The sequence below is a fragment of the Atractosteus spatula genome, chromosome 3 (assembly GCF_055471065.1).
Source record: "Atractosteus spatula isolate fAtrSpa1 chromosome 3, fAtrSpa1.hap1, whole genome shotgun sequence".
NCBI classification, from domain to species: domain Eukaryota; kingdom Metazoa; phylum Chordata; class Actinopteri; order Semionotiformes; family Lepisosteidae; genus Atractosteus; species Atractosteus spatula.
Window position 1 is genome coordinate 68,803,199 of NC_142708.1, and position 17,490 is coordinate 68,820,688.

General features: G+C 50.3%; 4 protein-coding genes across 6 annotated transcripts; all 4 read left to right on the forward strand.

The window, feature by feature from the left end:
• Nucleotides 1-1,856: 1,856 nt before the first annotated feature.
• LOC148838438 (zona pellucida sperm-binding protein 4-like) lies at nucleotides 1,857-3,788 on the forward strand. 2 transcript variants are annotated; one of them, XM_088911291.1, is made up of 9 exons: nucleotides 1,857-2,070; nucleotides 2,146-2,333; nucleotides 2,411-2,508; nucleotides 2,585-2,712; nucleotides 2,790-2,979; nucleotides 3,067-3,214; nucleotides 3,291-3,366; nucleotides 3,450-3,572; nucleotides 3,637-3,788. In XM_088911291.1, the coding sequence occupies exons 1-9, from the start codon at nucleotides 1,857-1,859 to the stop codon at nucleotides 3,786-3,788; spliced, it is 1,317 nt and encodes a 438-aa protein (XP_088767417.1). The 2 variants fall into 2 exon arrangements, with proteins under 2 accessions (XP_088767417.1, XP_088767418.1); XM_088911292.1 differs by having other exon boundaries at nucleotides 3,652-3,788.
• Nucleotides 3,789-6,078: 2,290 nt separating this feature from the next.
• On the forward strand, nucleotides 6,079-8,104 carry LOC148838439 (zona pellucida sperm-binding protein 3-like). Its single transcript, XM_088911178.1, has 9 exons — nucleotides 6,079-6,441; nucleotides 6,512-6,630; nucleotides 6,706-6,809; nucleotides 6,892-7,069; nucleotides 7,151-7,268; nucleotides 7,392-7,477; nucleotides 7,559-7,677; nucleotides 7,777-7,902; nucleotides 7,989-8,104. Exons 1-9 carry the CDS (start codon nucleotides 6,079-6,081, stop codon nucleotides 8,102-8,104), a joined length of 1,329 nt encoding a protein of 442 aa, XP_088767304.1.
• Nucleotides 8,105-10,018: 1,914 nt separating this feature from the next.
• LOC148838440 (zona pellucida sperm-binding protein 4-like) lies at nucleotides 10,019-11,950 on the forward strand. 2 transcript variants are annotated; one of them, XM_088911289.1, is made up of 9 exons: nucleotides 10,019-10,232; nucleotides 10,308-10,495; nucleotides 10,573-10,670; nucleotides 10,747-10,874; nucleotides 10,952-11,141; nucleotides 11,229-11,376; nucleotides 11,453-11,528; nucleotides 11,612-11,734; nucleotides 11,799-11,950. In XM_088911289.1, exons 1-9 carry the CDS (start codon nucleotides 10,019-10,021, stop codon nucleotides 11,948-11,950), a joined length of 1,317 nt encoding a protein of 438 aa, XP_088767415.1. The 2 variants fall into 2 exon arrangements, with proteins under 2 accessions (XP_088767415.1, XP_088767416.1); XM_088911290.1 differs by having other exon boundaries at nucleotides 11,814-11,950.
• A 2,290-nt stretch (nucleotides 11,951-14,240) lies between these two features.
• Nucleotides 14,241-16,266, forward strand: LOC148838441 (zona pellucida sperm-binding protein 3-like). The gene is made up of 9 exons (XM_088911653.1): nucleotides 14,241-14,603; nucleotides 14,674-14,792; nucleotides 14,868-14,971; nucleotides 15,054-15,231; nucleotides 15,313-15,430; nucleotides 15,554-15,639; nucleotides 15,721-15,839; nucleotides 15,939-16,064; nucleotides 16,151-16,266. Exons 1-9 carry the CDS (start codon nucleotides 14,241-14,243, stop codon nucleotides 16,264-16,266), a joined length of 1,329 nt encoding a protein of 442 aa, XP_088767779.1.
• The last annotated feature ends 1,224 nt before the right edge of the window (nucleotides 16,267-17,490 follow it).

Here is a 17,490-nt window from a genome sequence, read left to right on the forward strand (position 1 = left end):
TTTCCTAAGGGGAGTTTTGGGGACTGGTGAAGTTGGGTGGGAATGCAGTACTGTCTAGGATTCCTGCTTCTGCACACTGAGGGTGGTCAGCTGCTCAAGCAAGCAGTTGGGTAGAAAGTGTCAGTTCGGTATTGCTTCTCCCAGACTGTAGCATAGCAACTGAAATCACTAGTAAAAATACCCTGGGAGTGACCGAGTCCAGTGTCTGCGTTCTTCCCGGGAAAAGCAGGGCTCTCTTCAGGAAACGGGAGCAGCCTGAGCCGTGACGTATCGGATCGTACAGGTTTTAAAACGGCGCCACAGGCAGGAGTTCTTTGATGTCGGCTGCCAGAACGAGAGCCCCTCCATGCCTTTAAGGCAATGGATGAATTTATCAACTCTCGCATCTCCGAAGGTCCCCTATTCCGCGAAGAGGAGAAACGGGCACCGCCAATACTTCGTTGGGAAAGCAGTATGTGAACTCGACGTAAAAGGCTTCAGCATATGTACCCAGCATCCTAAATCAAGCGTGTTGTACTTGCGCTGTACGTTAGTTGGACATAAATCCTATTTTAAAGATGAACAGGTTTATAGGCTTTTAAAACGGCCAAGGAAAAGATTACAGGATCTAAACACGTGCATTATTAGTCCACCACACCATGGCCTTTTCCCTATTGCCGTAATTAACGGTGCCCTTTAATGAAGTTTGGTCTTTTCCTCGACGTGTTTGTTTAAAGCGCAAAATGTCTGGGTTTTTCTTGCTCAACATAACGGTCCAAAAGGGGCCGTATCGCCGGCTTAACGGCAAAGGCCAATTTCCAGTGGCCGATGAGCAATACTGTGTTTAAAACAATCTGAAAGTACCGCTATTCTAAAGCGCCTCATAAAAGTGAATACAGACATTAATCGCGAACTAGACATGTGATGCTCCATGTGGACGGAATCGCTAAAACGATAAAGCCCTTTACATCCCTAAAACCAAAATGTGCTCCGTTCATTTGAAATTGATCATTTGAAGCTGCTGTCCACCACAGTAGTTTTTGAGTAGAACATTCGTTTATATTTTTGTTAGCTAAAATATTGTAATTGATCAAACGTGAACGCTAACGTAGTGTATTAACAGCACATATTTGTAAGCTAGACTTCTGCTCTTTCAGGGGGAAATTGCAAAACTTCGCTGGTTTCAGTGTTTAGGGAAAAACTGTAGAATACGAATGACACAAGGCAGAAAAACTCAACTGTACCGAACAGCTCGTCTGTCTCGGTCACAATCTCCGTAACTCACTAATTTGAACGTGCCAGCAAAACGTCTTTGGAGTGTAATGCTTCTGCCTCTGCGTGCTTGTTTTTCCAAGACAATGCAAGAGACTCCTCGTTTGGATGACTGTAAGAGCAGCTGTATGCCCCTTTTATTATTTACATCTGTACATGAATATCACTGCCAACGATGAAGCTAGTGTGCATTGGTATTTCTATCAGTTAAAAACTGAAAACCGGATTTTTTTTGGCATATAACCAGAAAGTGAACCAACCGAAAATATCCCAAACTGCACATCTCTGTTTATACCGCTCCTCTGTACCGTCAGTTCTTCTCTGAATCGGCTGATGGCACAGAGCGCTTAGAGACGGATGCAGCTCTTTACTCGATAAGAGGTCAAACACATCGTGTTGAGATATTAGTCTAAGCCTCGCGATAGCTCGTTCCAGTCGAACAGGACGCTCCGTGATGAATCAGCTGACTCGGGTGTCGCTCTGAGTGTCCGAAGTCCTCGTGCGCGCGCTACAGCCCTCCAATCGCCGCCCTCAGCCAATCAGGGCGCAGCGAGTATTTCAGGAGCTGAGCGCCGCTTGTCTGCAGTTCCTCGGCGAGTTTCACGATGGAGAAGTCAATGAGCAGAGGGAGGATGGGGTTGTACATTGTGTTGTTTTTGCTATCGTTGGATTGTTCTTTAGCTCAGGTTCAGAAGTGCCTGGTTAATGACAGTGACAAGATAGCATGTGGTGACTTGACTATCGGTAAAAGTGACTGTGAAGCTAAAAATTGCTGCTTTGATCCGTCCAGCCAAAATCGCTGTTACTATGGGAATGAAGGTGGGTTTTTGGATCTTGAGCATCTTCTATGATGAGCTTAACGGGCTTGGTTTACCAGCTCTTGCTTTCCTCCAGTGACTGTCCAGTGCACCAGGGATGGCCAGTTTGTGGTGGTCGTGTCCAGGAATGCCACCAGCCCTCAGCTGAGCCTGGATTCAGTCAGCCTGCAGGGGGGCAGGAGTGCCCCCTGTGGCCCTGTTGGCACCACTGCTGGCTTTGCCATGTTCCAGTTCCCAGTCAGTGCCTGTGGCACCAGCATGAAGGTGAGGGGCTTGATCCTTCAGCTGAGGATGTTGTTCCTGTGGGGATTCCTGACCTTGTTCATGTGTCCTTCCTCCAGATTGAAGGTGGTGCCGTGGTGTATGAGAACATGATGTCCTCAACCTTTGCTGTGATTGGGGGACCTGCTGGCTCCATCACAAGGGACAGTTTCTACAAGTGAGTGAGCGGCTGCTGCTTCCCAGAGTGCTCTGGTCTTGCTGGATCCCATGACTGCCTGCTTCTCTCTCTCCAGGCTGTTCTTCCAGTGCAGGTATGCAGACGATGACCTTGTTCCAGTGCAGGCTGTGGTCTACACGGTCTCCCCGCCCCCTCCGGCAGTGTCTCCAGGACCTCTCCGTGTGGAGCTCAGGATTGCAAGAGGTAGCTGTCAGGCCTTGGGCTGTGTGAGCCGAGTGTGTGGGGCTCCTGCTGAACCCCGCTGCTGCTCTCGTCCTCAGGAGAGCTGTATGACTCCTACTACAGTGACCTGGACTACCCTGTGACCAAGGTGCTGCGGGATCCTGTGTATGTGGAGGTCCACATCTTGAACAGGACTGACCCCAACATTGTCCTGACCCTGGGGGACTGCTGGGCCACTTCCACTCCCAGTCCTCTCAGCCAGCCCAGCTGGAGCCTTCTGGTTGCTGGGTAACCTGACCCCTGTGGCTCCGACTGGCTTGTCTCTGTAGTGTCCCCTTGTGGAAGAGCTCACCCTCCCTGTTGCTGTCCTTGCAGGTGTCCCTACAGAGGTGACAACTACCGGACCACCTTGATCCCTGTGGGTGGCTCCTCAGGGCTGCCGTACCCAACGCACTACCAGCGCTTCATGATTCAGATGTTCACTTTTGTGGATCCTGCCTCTCAGGTGCCTCTGATGGAGAAGGTAGGGAGCAGCTTGTGGGGAAGGAGGTGGTGGCTGGTCCTGGGCTGTGCAGTGACCCTTGCTCTGCTCTCTCCAGGTGTTCATCCACTGTAGTGCAGCAGTGTGCCAGCCGACTGCTACTGAGCGCTGTGTGCCCACCTGTGGCAGGAGGAGTGAGTTCTGTCGGGACGGGGCGGTTGTGTGCCAGTCAGCTGTGTGTATCCTTTCCTGATGCTGTTGTCCTGTCCTCTTGCAGGAAGAGCTGTTGCTCGCGTGGCAGAGGACTCCTCCAGAGAAACTGTGCTGGTGTCCAGTGGGGAAGTGATCCTGGTTGGATCTGAGCTTCCAGCTCTGGATCAGCTGGATTCCCATCCTGAAGGTGAGGGAGGGGGATGGAGGCTGAGTGTCTGATCCTGTTCCCTGTGTCTGACCCCTCACTAAAGCTCTTCTCTCCACAGCACCCCGGTTCCTGAGCTATGGGCTGCCGGTAGTAGCTGCCTCCACTGTGCTTGTGGTCTCTTCTCTGGTGTTGGTGGCTGTGTGGAGATCTAGACCTCGCATCCAGAATACCAAGCTGAATCTGGAGTATGAATAAAGGCCTTGTTCTGAACTCCCTTGTGTACTGTTTTGGATGCTTCCCTCTTCCGTCAGCATGAAGTGCTGTAGTTCAGTGTCTATGTGAAGATGTCCCTGTAAGCCTCTTCAATGGCAGTGTTTTTCCATCTTTCATAGACAAGTACTTGCACTAGTCCTTGGCCAATGCTTTTTCTTGGAGGCTGTGGTCTTAATGATATTCCTTCAACGGGCCTGGGTTCTAATTGACTGCACTTTGGAAGACCAAAGTGGGGGGGGGGCTCATCAGGGCTATAGGGCTCATAAACAATTCCTCTTTCATTCTCAGCCCCGTGCGCAAGTTGACAAACTAGCTCCCGCTCCCATTCCCTTCTGAGTGAGTTCAGCCCACGCCCTCCTGTTCTACTTCTTTAGAACAACACACCAGGACCCAGCCAGCCAAACATTTCTAGTTTGATTACAATTAGTTTTTCCTTCAGCTACCTGTCAAAGCAAAAATTAAACCATGATTTAACTTGGGGACTAGTGCTGTGCATGAACAAAATGGTTGTAACTTTCACCCACTTCTCTACAGCCTGAGTCCAATAAAAGTGGTGGAGATGAGCCAGTTCCTAGCATAACTGAACATGCAAACTCCCCCGGAATGTACACTAGTCAGGAGTCCAACCCAATAGACACTCTTCAGATCAGTCCAGCTCTCTAAATCGACTTCAAATGACAATGTGTGTGTGCTATCGTCAAGACTTAAAGTAAAGCCATTTACTCCAGTAGTCCCCACAACCAACATTTCCACTGGGACACAGCTGGGGGACAAAACACGTGTCGTCACTGCACACAGATCTGGAGAAGGAAATACTGTATCACTACGAGTTTGTCTTTTCACTAGAGCGACACATTCAATCCACGAAATATCTCATTTTCGGCAAATTCATTGAAATCATTTGTGCAAACCTTTCCTACATATCAACCGCCACAAAGGAGAAACACTCCGACGAAAATAAACGAGGAAGTAGAGTTCGCTGATTTAGAAGGTTTTAGAAATACAATTTGTAAGGAATAACAGCAGGCATATCCTAATAAGACATTTAAGTAAGAAGTCAATAATGAGATCTTATGATGTACTGTATGTAAAGTGAGACGTTTTCGGACCAGGTCTTATCTTTTCTCACTAGTTCACCTCTGATCAGATCATTCTCAACATCTGGTGGTCAGCAGGCAAAAGCTCTAACAGGAAATATTAGATGTACGTACCACAAAATACAGCCAGCGTCCTAGGGTAACTGACCGGGGTAAAGTTAGCTTGAAGTTCGAAAACGGTTTTGGCACGCCTGTATCGCTTTCACGAAACCTCCTAGGGTTACGAAAACACTTGCTTTGTGTATAAAGTACATTGTGACTGTTTTAACAGCCTTCATATTGTCGTTTTTATCACTTTTTCTGACCACGCACGAATATTCTTTTGTCCATATCTTCGCAATGGAAGCACAGAACGCCTTCAAACCAAATGCATTTTAAAGAGCACGACTTGTGGAAATTTCCACAGCCTCTACATCAAACTATCAGTGAGCTAATGATCTTTTTTGATAAAAAAGTTTTTTGAAACTGCTCAATACGGCTTCGTGCGAAAAACCCGTATATCACCATAGGAAGCAGAGCAGCGCAGTCTCCAATTACCCAGACTGTAAGCACGGGAATAAAGTTTGGTTTGATTTCTGAAACCCTTTCTTTATGTCCTGTTTTCACTCAGGTAAGGGTCAACTATATTCACAATACCGACAGCAGAAAGATTCCAATATTCTTTACTCAGCAGCTTATTAAAAACAGCTCCCATGATTTTCAAACCGATTTTTGACACAGAAGACCGACACAGCTTTGCGTTCTGACTCTCTTTTTCTCGTGCTTCTATTTAATGTGGCACTATGCACTGGGATAGGGGAGTGCTGTTCACAAGCCAATAGCTCGGTGACCTAAGAGGTGTCGTGAAAACGCTACAGGCGTGCCAAAATCGTCTTCGAACTTCAAGCTAACTTTACCCCGGTGTTTAACCGTAAGTATTCACTGTAAACAATGACCCGTCTTTTCAGGAGAAATTAGTCTCCATGATCCTCCTTCACTTGAACTATAACGGCTTTTCCACGGGGTTGATTCAATATCCTGTCCTCCTGCGTGTGAGCTGACAGAGTTCGGGTCCTCGTGAAAATCTTCACTCTGCGAACCTGAACGTCATCACGTGCGAAAGTCTCGGTGGCTTTAAAAGGAAGGAGCTCGCAAACAGCAGGTATCGTGGTTTTGCGAGGTGTTTTCATTTCGAGATGGGGTTTTCTAGTGGTCTTTCCTTTCGGCTGTTGACCTTGCTGTTCCTCGCAGTTCTGTGTGACGCTGCGCAATGGCGCGCCCGCGCTAACGTCCAATCCGGCATCAGGCGCAAGGGGGTCGCCTTTCTGGACTCGCCTCTGCTGCCGCGGCAGCAGAAGCAGCAGGTTATCCGGGCTGTGTCGGCGCAGTGCGGGGAGAGTACGACCGTGGTGCAGGTCAAGACGGACCTGTTCGGTACGGGGCAGCTGATCAACGCCTCGGATCTCAGCCTGGGAGACTGTGCGGTCACCCGGCAGGACACCGCGGCGCAGCTCCTGATCTTCGAGGCTGAGCTGCAGGCGTGTCGCAGTGTGCTGACGGTAAGTGGTTCTGCGGTTGGGCTGCTTTTGGTTCTCGGCTGTTGGGTGACTGGATCTGTGATCTGTCTAGACCGTGGATGAGCAACTGGTGTACGGCTTCTCTCTCCACTACACCCCGAAGCCGGTGGCCAACACCCCCATAGTGAGAACGAATGGCGCTGTTGTGGGTATCGAGTGTCACTACATGAGGTGAGTCCTGGAGGAGCAGCAGGGCTGACTGCCTGGAGCTTGACTCCCTGCTGACACCTGCCTCCTGTCTGCTAGGCTCTACAATGTGAGCAGCAATGCCCTGAAGCCCACCTGGGTCCCCTACACCTCCACCAAGTCTGCTGAGGATCTGCTGGACTTCTCCCTGAGCCTCATGAGTGGTAGGTCTCCCCCTGAGACGAGTCACGGTGTAGTTGGGTCAATGGGATGTGTGCTTGAGATTGGGGTTCCCTTCTCATCCAGATGACTGGAGCTCCCGGAGGTCCTCCAATGTGTTCTACCTGGGGGACGTCCTGAACATCGAAGCCTCCGTCACCCAGGCCAACCACCAACCCCTGCGGCTCTTTGTGGACAGCTGTGTGGCCACCTTGGTCCCTGACCAGACCTCCACTCCCAGCTACTCCTTCATTGCGAACTATGGGTGGGTGTGACCTCGGGTGGCTTGAGCTAGTGAACACTGCCTGCCGTCTCTCCAGTTCTACACTGCCTTCTCTCCTTTCAGGTGCCTGACTGATGCCAAATCCACAGGCTCCAGCTCGCGGTTCATGCCAAGAACCCAGGACACCAAGCTGCAGATGAAGCTGGATGCCTTCAGGTTCTATCAGGATGCCAGGAGCTCAGTGAGTACTTGATCCTGATCCCTTCTGCTTTCATGGGTTTGTGCCGGTTGTGAGAACAGCATGTCCATTACAAGCCCAAGATGGAGGCCTGGGTGTAGCTTGATCCACTCGTGCTCTTGGCAGATCTACATCACCTGCCACCTGAAGGTGACTCCTGCTTCCCAGAGTGTGGACCCCCTGAACAAGGACTGCTACACTGAGGGCAGCAGGTCAGTGAGGAGGCAGGGAGCTGCTGTGTCCAGCTGGTGCTCAGTTGAGGGAGCTGCTCTGACCCTGTGTCCCTGCTGTAGGTGGAGATCAGTGGATGGGAGTGACCAGGTCTGCAGCTGCTGTGACTCCAGCTGTGTGCCTACTGTACGATCCAGGTATTGGGGTGGCAGGAGCAGGAGGGACCTGGCTTCTACAGGGGGTAAGGCACCCTTCCTCTGCCACTCATGGCATGGATCTCCTCAGGGTAGTGGGGGTCAAGAAGTGGTCTACAGCCAGGCTTGTCCTGCTCTTGTTGCAGCTCCTGAGTGGGGAGCTGATGCCACTGTTGGTCCCGTGCTTGTGCTGCAAGAGCAGGTTGCTGAGAGGCCAGTGGAGGCAGAAGGCCAGAGCTCCCAGCTAAGAGCAGAGGAGGACAAAGCCGCAGGTACTGGCAGGAGGTGCTGTCATGTCAGCTGGCCCCTCTCTGTGGCAGTGCCCACTTGCTGAGGCTCCTCTGTGCTTTCTTTCCAGGCCTGCCTGTGGAGGCTGTGATCCTGGCTGGTGTGGTGACTGCTGTGGGGCTGGTCTGTGCTGCTCTGCTGGGGACAGTCCTGCACAGGAGGAAGCAACACAAACCCATGAACTGACTTGATGTGAATGAGGAATAAACTGGTTTGCAAAGTGTCTCTTGTACGGAGCTGCTTCTTTCCTAAGGGGAGTTTTGGGGACTGGTGAAGTTGGGTGGGAATGCAGTACTGTCTAGGATTCCTGCTTCTGCACACTGAGGGTGGTCAGCTGCTCAAGCAAGCAGTTGGGTAGAAAGTGTCAGTTCGGTATTGCTTCTCCCAGACTGTAGCATAGCAACTGAAATCACTAGTAAAAATACCCTGGGAGTGACCGAGTCCAGTGTCTGCGTTCTTCCCGGGAAAAGCAGGGCTCTCTTCAGGAAACGGGAGCAGCCTGAGCCGTGACGTATCGGATCGTACAGGTTTTAAAACGGCGCCACAGGCAGGAGTTCTTTGATGTCGGCTGCCAGAACGAGAGCCCCTCCATGCCTTTAAGGCAATGGATGAATTTATCAACTCTCGCATCTCCGAAGGTCCCCTATTCCGCGAAGAGGAGAAACGGGCACCGCCAATACTTCGTTGGGAAAGCAGTATGTGAACTCAACGTAAAAGGCTTCAGCATATGTACCCAGCATCCTAAATCAAGCGTGTTGTACTTGCGCTGTACGTTAGTTGGACATAAATCCTATTTTAAAGATGAACAGGTTTATAGGCTTTTAAAACGGCCAAGGAAAAGATTACAGGATCTAAACACGTGCATTATTAGTCCACCACACCATGGCCTTTTCCCTATTGCCGTAATTAACGGTGCCCTTTAATGAAGTTTGGTCTTTTCCTCGACGTGTTTGTTTAAAGCGCAAAATGTCTGGGTTTTTCTTGCTCAACATAACGGTCCAAAAGGGGCCGTATCGCCGGCTTAACGGCAAAGGCCAATTTCCAGTGGCCGATGAGCAATACTGTGTTTAAAACAATCTGAAAGTACCGCTATTCTAAAGCGCCTCATAAAAGTGAATACAGACATTAATCGCGAACTAGACATGTGATGCTCCATGTGGACGGAATCGCTAAAACGATAAAGCCCTTTACATCCCTAAAACCAAAATGTGCTCCGTTCATTTGAAATTGATCATTTGAAGCTGCTGTCCACCACAGTAGTTTTTGAGTAGAACATTCGTTTATATTTTTGTTAGCTAAAATATTGTAATTGATCAAACGTGAACGCTAACGTAGTGTATTAACAGCACATATTTGTAAGCTAGACTTCTGCTCTTTCAGGGGGAAATTGCAAAACTTCGCTGGTTTCAGTGTTTAGGGAAAAACTGTAGAATACGAATGACACAAGGCAGAAAAACTCAACTGTACCGAACAGCTCGTCTGTCTCGGTCACAATCTCCGTAACTCACTAATTTGAACGTGCCAGCAAAACGTCTTTGGAGTGTAATGCTTCTGCCTCTGCGTGCTTGTTTTTCCAAGACAATGCAAGAGACTCCTCGTTTGGATGACTGTAAGAGCAGCTGTATGCCCCTTTTATTATTTACATCTGTACATGAATATCACTGCCAACGATGAAGCTAGTGTGCATTGGTATTTCTATCAGTTAAAAACTGAAAACCGGATTTTTTTTGGCATATAACCAGAAAGTGAACCAACCGAAAATATCCCAAACTGCACATCTCTGTTTATACCGCTCCTCTGTACCGTCAGTTCTTCTCTGAATCGGCTGATGGCACAGAGCGCTTAGAGACGGATGCAGCTCTTTACTCGATAAGAGGTCAAACACATCGTGTTGAGATATTAGTCTAAGCCTCGCGATAGCTCGTTCCAGTCGAACAGGACGCTCCGTGATGAATCAGCTGACTCGGGTGTCGCTCTGAGTGTCCGAAGTCCTCGTGCGCGCGCTACAGCCCTCCAATCGCCGCCCTCAGCCAATCAGGGCGCAGCGAGTATTTCAGGAGCTGAGCGCCGCTTGTCTGCAGTTCCTCGGCGAGTTTCACGATGGAGAAGTCAATGAGCAGAGGGAGGATGGGGTTGTACATTGTGTTGTTTTTGCTATCGTTGGATTGTTCTTTAGCTCAGGTTCAGAAGTGCCTGGTTAATGACAGTGACAAGATAGCATGTGGTGACTTGACTATCGGTAAAAGTGACTGTGAAGCTAAAAATTGCTGCTTTGATCCGTCCAGCCAAAATCGCTGTTACTATGGGAATGAAGGTGGGTTTTTGGATCTTGAGCGTCTTCTATGATGAGCTTAACGGGCTTGGTTTACCAGCTCTTGCTTTCCTCCAGTGACTGTCCAGTGCACCAGGGATGGCCAGTTTGTGGTGGTCGTGTCCAGGAATGCCACCAGCCCTCAGCTGAGCCTGGATTCAGTCAGCCTGCAGGGGGGCAGGAGTGCCCCCTGTGGCCCTGTTGGCACCACTGCTGGCTTTGCCATGTTCCAGTTCCCAGTCAGTGCCTGTGGCACCAGCATGAAGGTGAGGGGCTTGATCCTTCAGCTGAGGATGTTGTTCCTGTGGGGATTCCTGACCTTGTTCATGTGTCCTTCCTCCAGATTGAAGGTGGTGCCGTGGTGTATGAGAACATGATGTCCTCAACCTTTGCTGTGATTGGGGGACCTGCTGGCTCCATCACAAGGGACAGTTTCTACAAGTGAGTGAGCGGCTGCTGCTTCCCAGAGTGCTCTGGTCTTGCTGGATCCCATGACTGCCTGCTTCTCTCTCTCCAGGCTGTTCTTCCAGTGCAGGTATGCAGACGATGACCTTGTTCCAGTGCAGGCTGTGGTCTACACGGTCTCCCCGCCCCCTCCGGCAGTGTCTCCAGGACCTCTCCGTGTGGAGCTCAGGATTGCAAGAGGTAGCTGTCAGGCCTTGGGCTGTGTGAGCCGAGTGTGTGGGGCTCCTGCTGAACCCCGCTGCTGCTCTCGTCCTCAGGAGAGCTGTATGACTCCTACTACAGTGACCTGGACTACCCTGTGACCAAGGTGCTGCGGGATCCTGTGTATGTGGAGGTCCACATCTTGAACAGGACTGACCCCAACATTGTCCTGACCCTGGGGGACTGCTGGGCCACTTCCACTCCCAGTCCTCTCAGCCAGCCCAGCTGGAGCCTTCTGGTTGCTGGGTAACCTGACCCCTGTGGCTCCGACTGGCTTGTCTCTGTAGTGTCCCCTTGTGGAAGAGCTCACCCTCCCTGTTGCTGTCCTTGCAGGTGTCCCTACAGAGGTGACAACTACCGGACCACCTTGATCCCTGTGGGTGGCTCCTCAGGGCTGCCGTACCCAACGCACTACCAGCGCTTCATGATTCAGATGTTCACTTTTGTGGATCCTGCCTCTCAGGTGCCTCTGATGGAGAAGGTAGGGAGCAGCTTGTGGGGAAGGAGGTGGTGGCTGGTCCTGGGCTGTGCAGTGACCCTTGCTCTGCTCTCTCCAGGTGTTCATCCACTGTAGTGCAGCAGTGTGCCAGCCGACTGCTACTGAGCGCTGTGTGCCCACCTGTGGCAGGAGGAGTGAGTTCTGTCGGGACGGGGCGGTTGTGTGCCAGTCAGCTGTGTGTATCCTTTCCTGATGCTGTTGTCCTGTCCTCTTGCAGGAAGAGCTGTTGCTCGCGTGGCAGAGGACTCCTCCAGAGAAACTGTGCTGGTGTCCAGTGGGGAAGTGATCCTGGTTGGATCTGAGCTTCCAGCTCTGGATCAGCTGGATTCCCATCCTGAAGGTGAGGGAGGGGGGTGGAGGCTGAGTGTCTGATCCTGTTCCCTGTGTCTGACCCCTCACTAAAGCTCTTCTCTCCACAGCACCCCGGTTCCTGAGCTATGGGCTGCCGGTAGTAGCTGCCTCCACTGTGCTTGTGGTCTCTTCTCTGGTGTTGGTGGCTGTGTGGAGATCTAGACCTCGCATCCAGAATACCAAGCTGAATCTGGAGTATGAATAAAGGCCTTGTTCTGAACTCCCTTGTGTACTGTTTTGGATGCTTCCCTCTTCCGTCAGCATGAAGTGCTGTAGTTCAGTGTCTATGTGAAGATGTCCCTGTAAGCCTCTTCAATGGCAGTGTTTTTCCATCTTTCATAGACAAGTACTTGCACTAGTTCTTGGCCAATGCTTTTTCTTGGAGGCTGTGGTCTTAATGATATTCCTTCAACGGGCCTGGGTTCTAATTGACTGCACTTTGGAAGACCAAAGTGGGGGGGGGGCTCATCAGGGCTATAGGGCTCATAAACAATTCCTCTTTCATTCTCAGCCCCGTGCGCAAGTTGACAAACTAGCTCCCGCTCCCATTCCCTTCTGAGTGAGTTCAGCCCACGCCCTCCTGTTCTACTTCTTTAGAACAACACACCAGGACCCAGCCAGCCAAACATTTCTAGTTTGATTACAATTAGTTTTTCCTTCAGCTACCTGTCAAAGCAAAAATTAAACCATGATTTAACTTGGGGACTAGTGCTGTGCATGAACAAAATGGTTGTAACTTTCACCCACTTCTCTACAGCCTGAGTCCAATAAAAGTGGTGGAGATGAGCCAGTTCCTAGCATAACTGAACATGCAAACTCCCCCGGAATGTACACTAGTCAGGAGTCCAACCCAATAGACACTCTTCAGATCAGTCCAGCTTTCTAAATCGACTTCAAATGACAATGTGTGTGTGCTATCGTCAAGACTTAAAGTAAAGCCATTTACTCCAGTAGTCCCCACAACCAACATTTCCACTGGGACACAGCTGGGGGACAAAACACGTGTCGTCACTGCACACAGATCTGGAGAAGGAAATACTGTATCACTACGAGTTTGTCTTTTCACTAGAGCGACACATTCAATCCACGAAATATCTCATTTTCGGCAAATTCATTGAAATCATTTGTGCAAACCTTTCCTACATATCAACCGCCACAAAGGAGAAACACTTCGACGAAAATAAACGAGGAAGTAGAGTTCGCTGATTTAGAAGGTTTTAGAAATACAATTTGTAAGGAATAACAGCAGGCATATCCTAATAAGACATTTAAGTAAGAAGTCAATAATGAGATCTTATGATGTACTGTATGTAAAGTGAGACGTTTTCGGACCAGGTCTTATCTTTTCTCACTAGTTCACCTCTGATCAGATCATTCTCAACATCTGGTGGTCAGCAGGCAAAAGCTCTAACAGGAAATATTAGATGTACGTACCACAAAATACAGCCAGCGTCCTAGGGTAACTGACCGGGGTAAAGTTAGCTTGAAGTTCGAAAACGGTTTTGGCACGCCTGTATCGCTTTCACGAAACCTCCTAGGGTTACGAAAACACTTGCTTTGTGTATAAAGTACATTGTGACTGTTTTAACAGCCTTCATATTGTCGTTTTTATCACTTTTTCTGACCACGCACGAATATTCTTTTGTCCATATCTTCGCAATGGAAGCACAGAACGCCTTCAAACCAAATGCATTTTAAAGAGCACGACTTGTGGAAATTTCCACAGCCTCTACATCAAACTATCAGTGAGCTAATGATCTTTTTTGATAAAAAAGTTTTTTGAAACTGCTCAATACGGCTTCGTGCGAAAAACCCGTATATCACCATAGGAAGCAGAGCAGCGCAGTCTCCAATTACCCAGACTGTAAGCACGGGAATAAAGTTTGGTTTGATTTCTGAAACCCTTTCTTTATGTCCTGTTTTCACTCAGGTAAGGGTCAACTATATTCACAATACCGACAGCAGAAAGATTCCAATATTCTTTACTCAGCAGCTTATTAAAAACAGCTCCCATGATTTTCAAACCGATTTTTGACACAGAAGACCGACACAGCTTTGCGTTCTGACTCTCTTTTTCTCGTGCTTCTATTTAATGTGGCACTATGCACTGGGATAGGGGAGTGCTGTTCACAAGCCAATAGCTCGGTGACCTAAGAGGTGTCGTGAAAACGCTACAGGCGTGCCAAAATCGTCTTCGAACTTCAAGCTAACTTTACCCCGGTGTTTAACCGTAAGTATTCACTGTAAACAATGACCCGTCTTTTCAGGAGAAATTAGTCTCCATGATCCTCCTTCACTTGAACTATAACGGCTTTTCCACGGGGTTGATTCAATATCCTGTCCTCCTGCGTGTGAGCTGACAGAGTTCGGGTCCTCGTGAAAATCTTCACTCTGCGAACCTGAACGTCATCACGTGCGAAAGTCTCGGTGGCTTTAAAAGGAAGGAGCTCGCAAACAGCAGGTATCGTGGTTTTGCGAGGTGTTTTCATTTCGAGATGGGGTTTTCTAGTGGTCTTTCCTTTCGGCTGTTGACCTTGCTGTTCCTCGCAGTTCTGTGTGACGCTGCGCAATGGCGCGCCCGCGCTAACGTCCAATCCGGCATCAGGCGCAAGGGGGTCGCCTTTCTGGACTCGCCTCTGCTGCCGCGGCAGCAGAAGCAGCAGGTTATCCGGGCTGTGTCGGCGCAGTGCGGGGAGAGTACGATCGTGGTGCAGGTCAAGACGGACCTGTTCGGCACGGGGCAGCTGATCAACGCCTCGGATCTCAGCCTGGGAGACTGTGCGGTCACCCGGCAGGACACCGCGGCGCAGCTCCTGATCTTCGAGGCTGAGCTGCAGGCGTGTCGCAGTGTGCTGACGGTAAGTGGTTCTGCGGTTGGGCTGCTTTTGGTTCTCGGCTGTTGGGTGACTGGATCTGTGATCTGTCTAGACCGTGGATGAGCAACTGGTGTACGGCTTCTCTCTCCACTACACCCCGAAGCCGGTGGCCAACACCCCCATAGTGAGAACGAATGGCGCTGTTGTGGGTATCGAGTGTCACTACATGAGGTGAGTCCTGGAGGAGCAGCAGGGCTGACTGCCTGGAGCTTGACTCCCTGCTGACACCTGCCTCCTGTCTGCTAGGCTCTACAATGTGAGCAGCAATGCCCTGAAGCCCACCTGGGTCCCCTACACCTCCACCAAGTCTGCTGAGGATCTGCTGGACTTCTCCCTGAGCCTCATGAGTGGTAGGTCTCCCCCTGAGACGAGTCACGGTGTAGTTGGGTCAATGGGATGTGTGCTTGAGATTGGGGTTCCCTTCTCATCCAGATGACTGGAGCTCCCGGAGGTCCTCCAATGTGTTCTACCTGGGGGACGTCCTGAACATCGAAGCCTCCGTCACCCAGGCCAACCACCAACCCCTGCGGCTCTTTGTGGACAGCTGTGTGGCCACCTTGGTCCCTGACCAGACCTCCACTCCCAGCTACTCCTTCATTGCGAACTATGGGTGGGTGTGACCTCGGGTGGCTTGAGCTAGTGAACACTGCCTGCCGTCTCTCCAGTTCTACACTGCCTTCTCTCCTTTCAGGTGCCTGACTGATGCCAAATCCACAGGCTCCAGCTCGCGGTTCATGCCAAGAACCCAGGACACCAAGCTGCAGATGAAGCTGGATGCCTTCAGGTTCTATCAGGATGCCAGGAGCTCAGTGAGTACTTGATCCTGATCCCTTCTGCTTTCATGGGTTTGTGCCGGTTGTGAGAACAGCATGTCCATTACAAGCCCAAGATGGAGGCCTGGGTGTAGCTTGATCCACTCGTGCTCTTGGCAGATCTACATCACCTGCCACCTGAAGGTGACTCCTGCTTCCCAGAGTGTGGACCCCCTGAACAAGGACTGCTACACTGAGGGCAGCAGGTCAGTGAGGAGGCAGGGAGCTGCTGTGTCCAGCTGGTGCTCAGTTGAGGGAGCTGCTCTGACCCTGTGTCCCTGCTGTAGGTGGAGATCAGTGGATGGGAGTGACCAGGTCTGCAGCTGCTGTGACTCCAGCTGTGTGCCTACTGTACGATCCAGGTATTGGGGTGGCAGGAGCAGGAGGGACCTGGCTTCTACAGGGGGTAAGGCACCCTTCCTCTGCCACTCATGGGATGGATCTCCTCAGGGTAGTGGGGGTCAAGAAGTGGTCTACAGCCAGGCTTGTCCTGCTCTTGTTGCAGCTCCTGAGTGGGGAGCTGATGCCACTGTTGGTCCCGTGCTTGTGCTGCAAGAGCAGGTTGCTGAGAGGCCAGTGGAGGCAGAAGGCCAGAGCTCCCAGCTAAGAGCAGAGGAGGACAAAGCCGCAGGTACTGGCAGGAGGTGCTGTCATGTCAGCTGGCCCCTCTCTGTGGCAGTGCCCACTTGCTGAGGCTCCTCTGTGCTTTCTTTCCAGGCCTGCCTGTGGAGGCTGTGATCCTGGCTGGTGTGGTGACTGCTGTGGGGCTGGTCTGTGCTGCTCTGCTGGGGACAGTCCTGCACAGGAGGAAGCAACACAAACCCATGAACTGACTTGATGTGAATGAGGAATAAACTGGTTTGCAAAGTGTCTCTTGTACGGAGCTGCTTCTTTCCTAAGGGGAGTTTTGGGGACTGGTGAAGTTGGGTGGGAATGCAGTACTGTCTAGGATTCCTGCTTCTGCACACTGAGGGTGGTCAGCTGCTCAAGCAAGCAGTTGGGTAGAAAGTGTCAGTTCGGTATTGCTTCTCCCAGACTGTAGCATAGCAACTGAAATCACTAGTAAAAATACCCTGGGAGTGACCGAGTCCAGTGTCTGCGTTCTTCCCGGGAAAAGCAGGGCTCTCTTCAGGAAACGGGAGCAGCCTGAGCCGTGACGTATCGGATCGTACAGGTTTTAAAACGGCGCCACAGGCAGGAGTTCTTTGATGTCGGCTGCCAGAACGAGAGCCCCTCCATGCCTTTAAGGCAATGGATGAATTTATCAACTCTCGCATCTCCGAAGGTCCCCTATTCCGCGAAGAGGAGAAACGGGCACCGCCAATACTTCGTTGGGAAAGCAGTATGTGAACTCAACGTAAAAGGCTTCAGCATATGTACCCAGCATCCTAAATCAAGCGTGTTGTACTTGCGCTGTACGTTAGTTGGACATAAATCCTATTTTAAAGATGAACAGGTTTATAGGCTTTTAAAACGGCCAAGGAAAAGATTACAGGATCTAAACACGTGCATTATTAGTCCACCACACCATGGCCTTTTCCCTATTGCCGTAATTAACGGTGCCCTTTAATGAAGTTTGGTCTTTTCCTCGACGTGTTTGTTTAAAGCGCAAAATGTCTGGGTTTTTCTTGCTCAACATAACGGTCCAAAAGGGGCCGTATCGCCGGCTTAACGGCAAAGGCCAATTTCCAGTGGCCGATGAGCAATACTGTGTTTAAAACAATCTGAAAGTACCGCTATTCTAAAGCGCCTCATAAAAGTGAATACAGACATTAATCGCGAACTAGACATGTGATGCTCCATGTGGACGGAATCGCTAAAACGATAAAGCCCTTTACATCCCTAAAACCAAAATGTGCTCCGTTCATTTGAAATTGATCATTTGAAGCTGCTGTCCACCACAGTAGTTTTTGAGTAGAACATTCGTTTATATTTTTGTTAGCTAAAATATTGTAATTGATCAAACGTGAACGCTAACGTAGTGTATTAACAGCACATATTTGTAAGCTAGACTTCTGCTCTTTCAGGGGGAAATTGCAAAACTTCGCTGGTTTCAG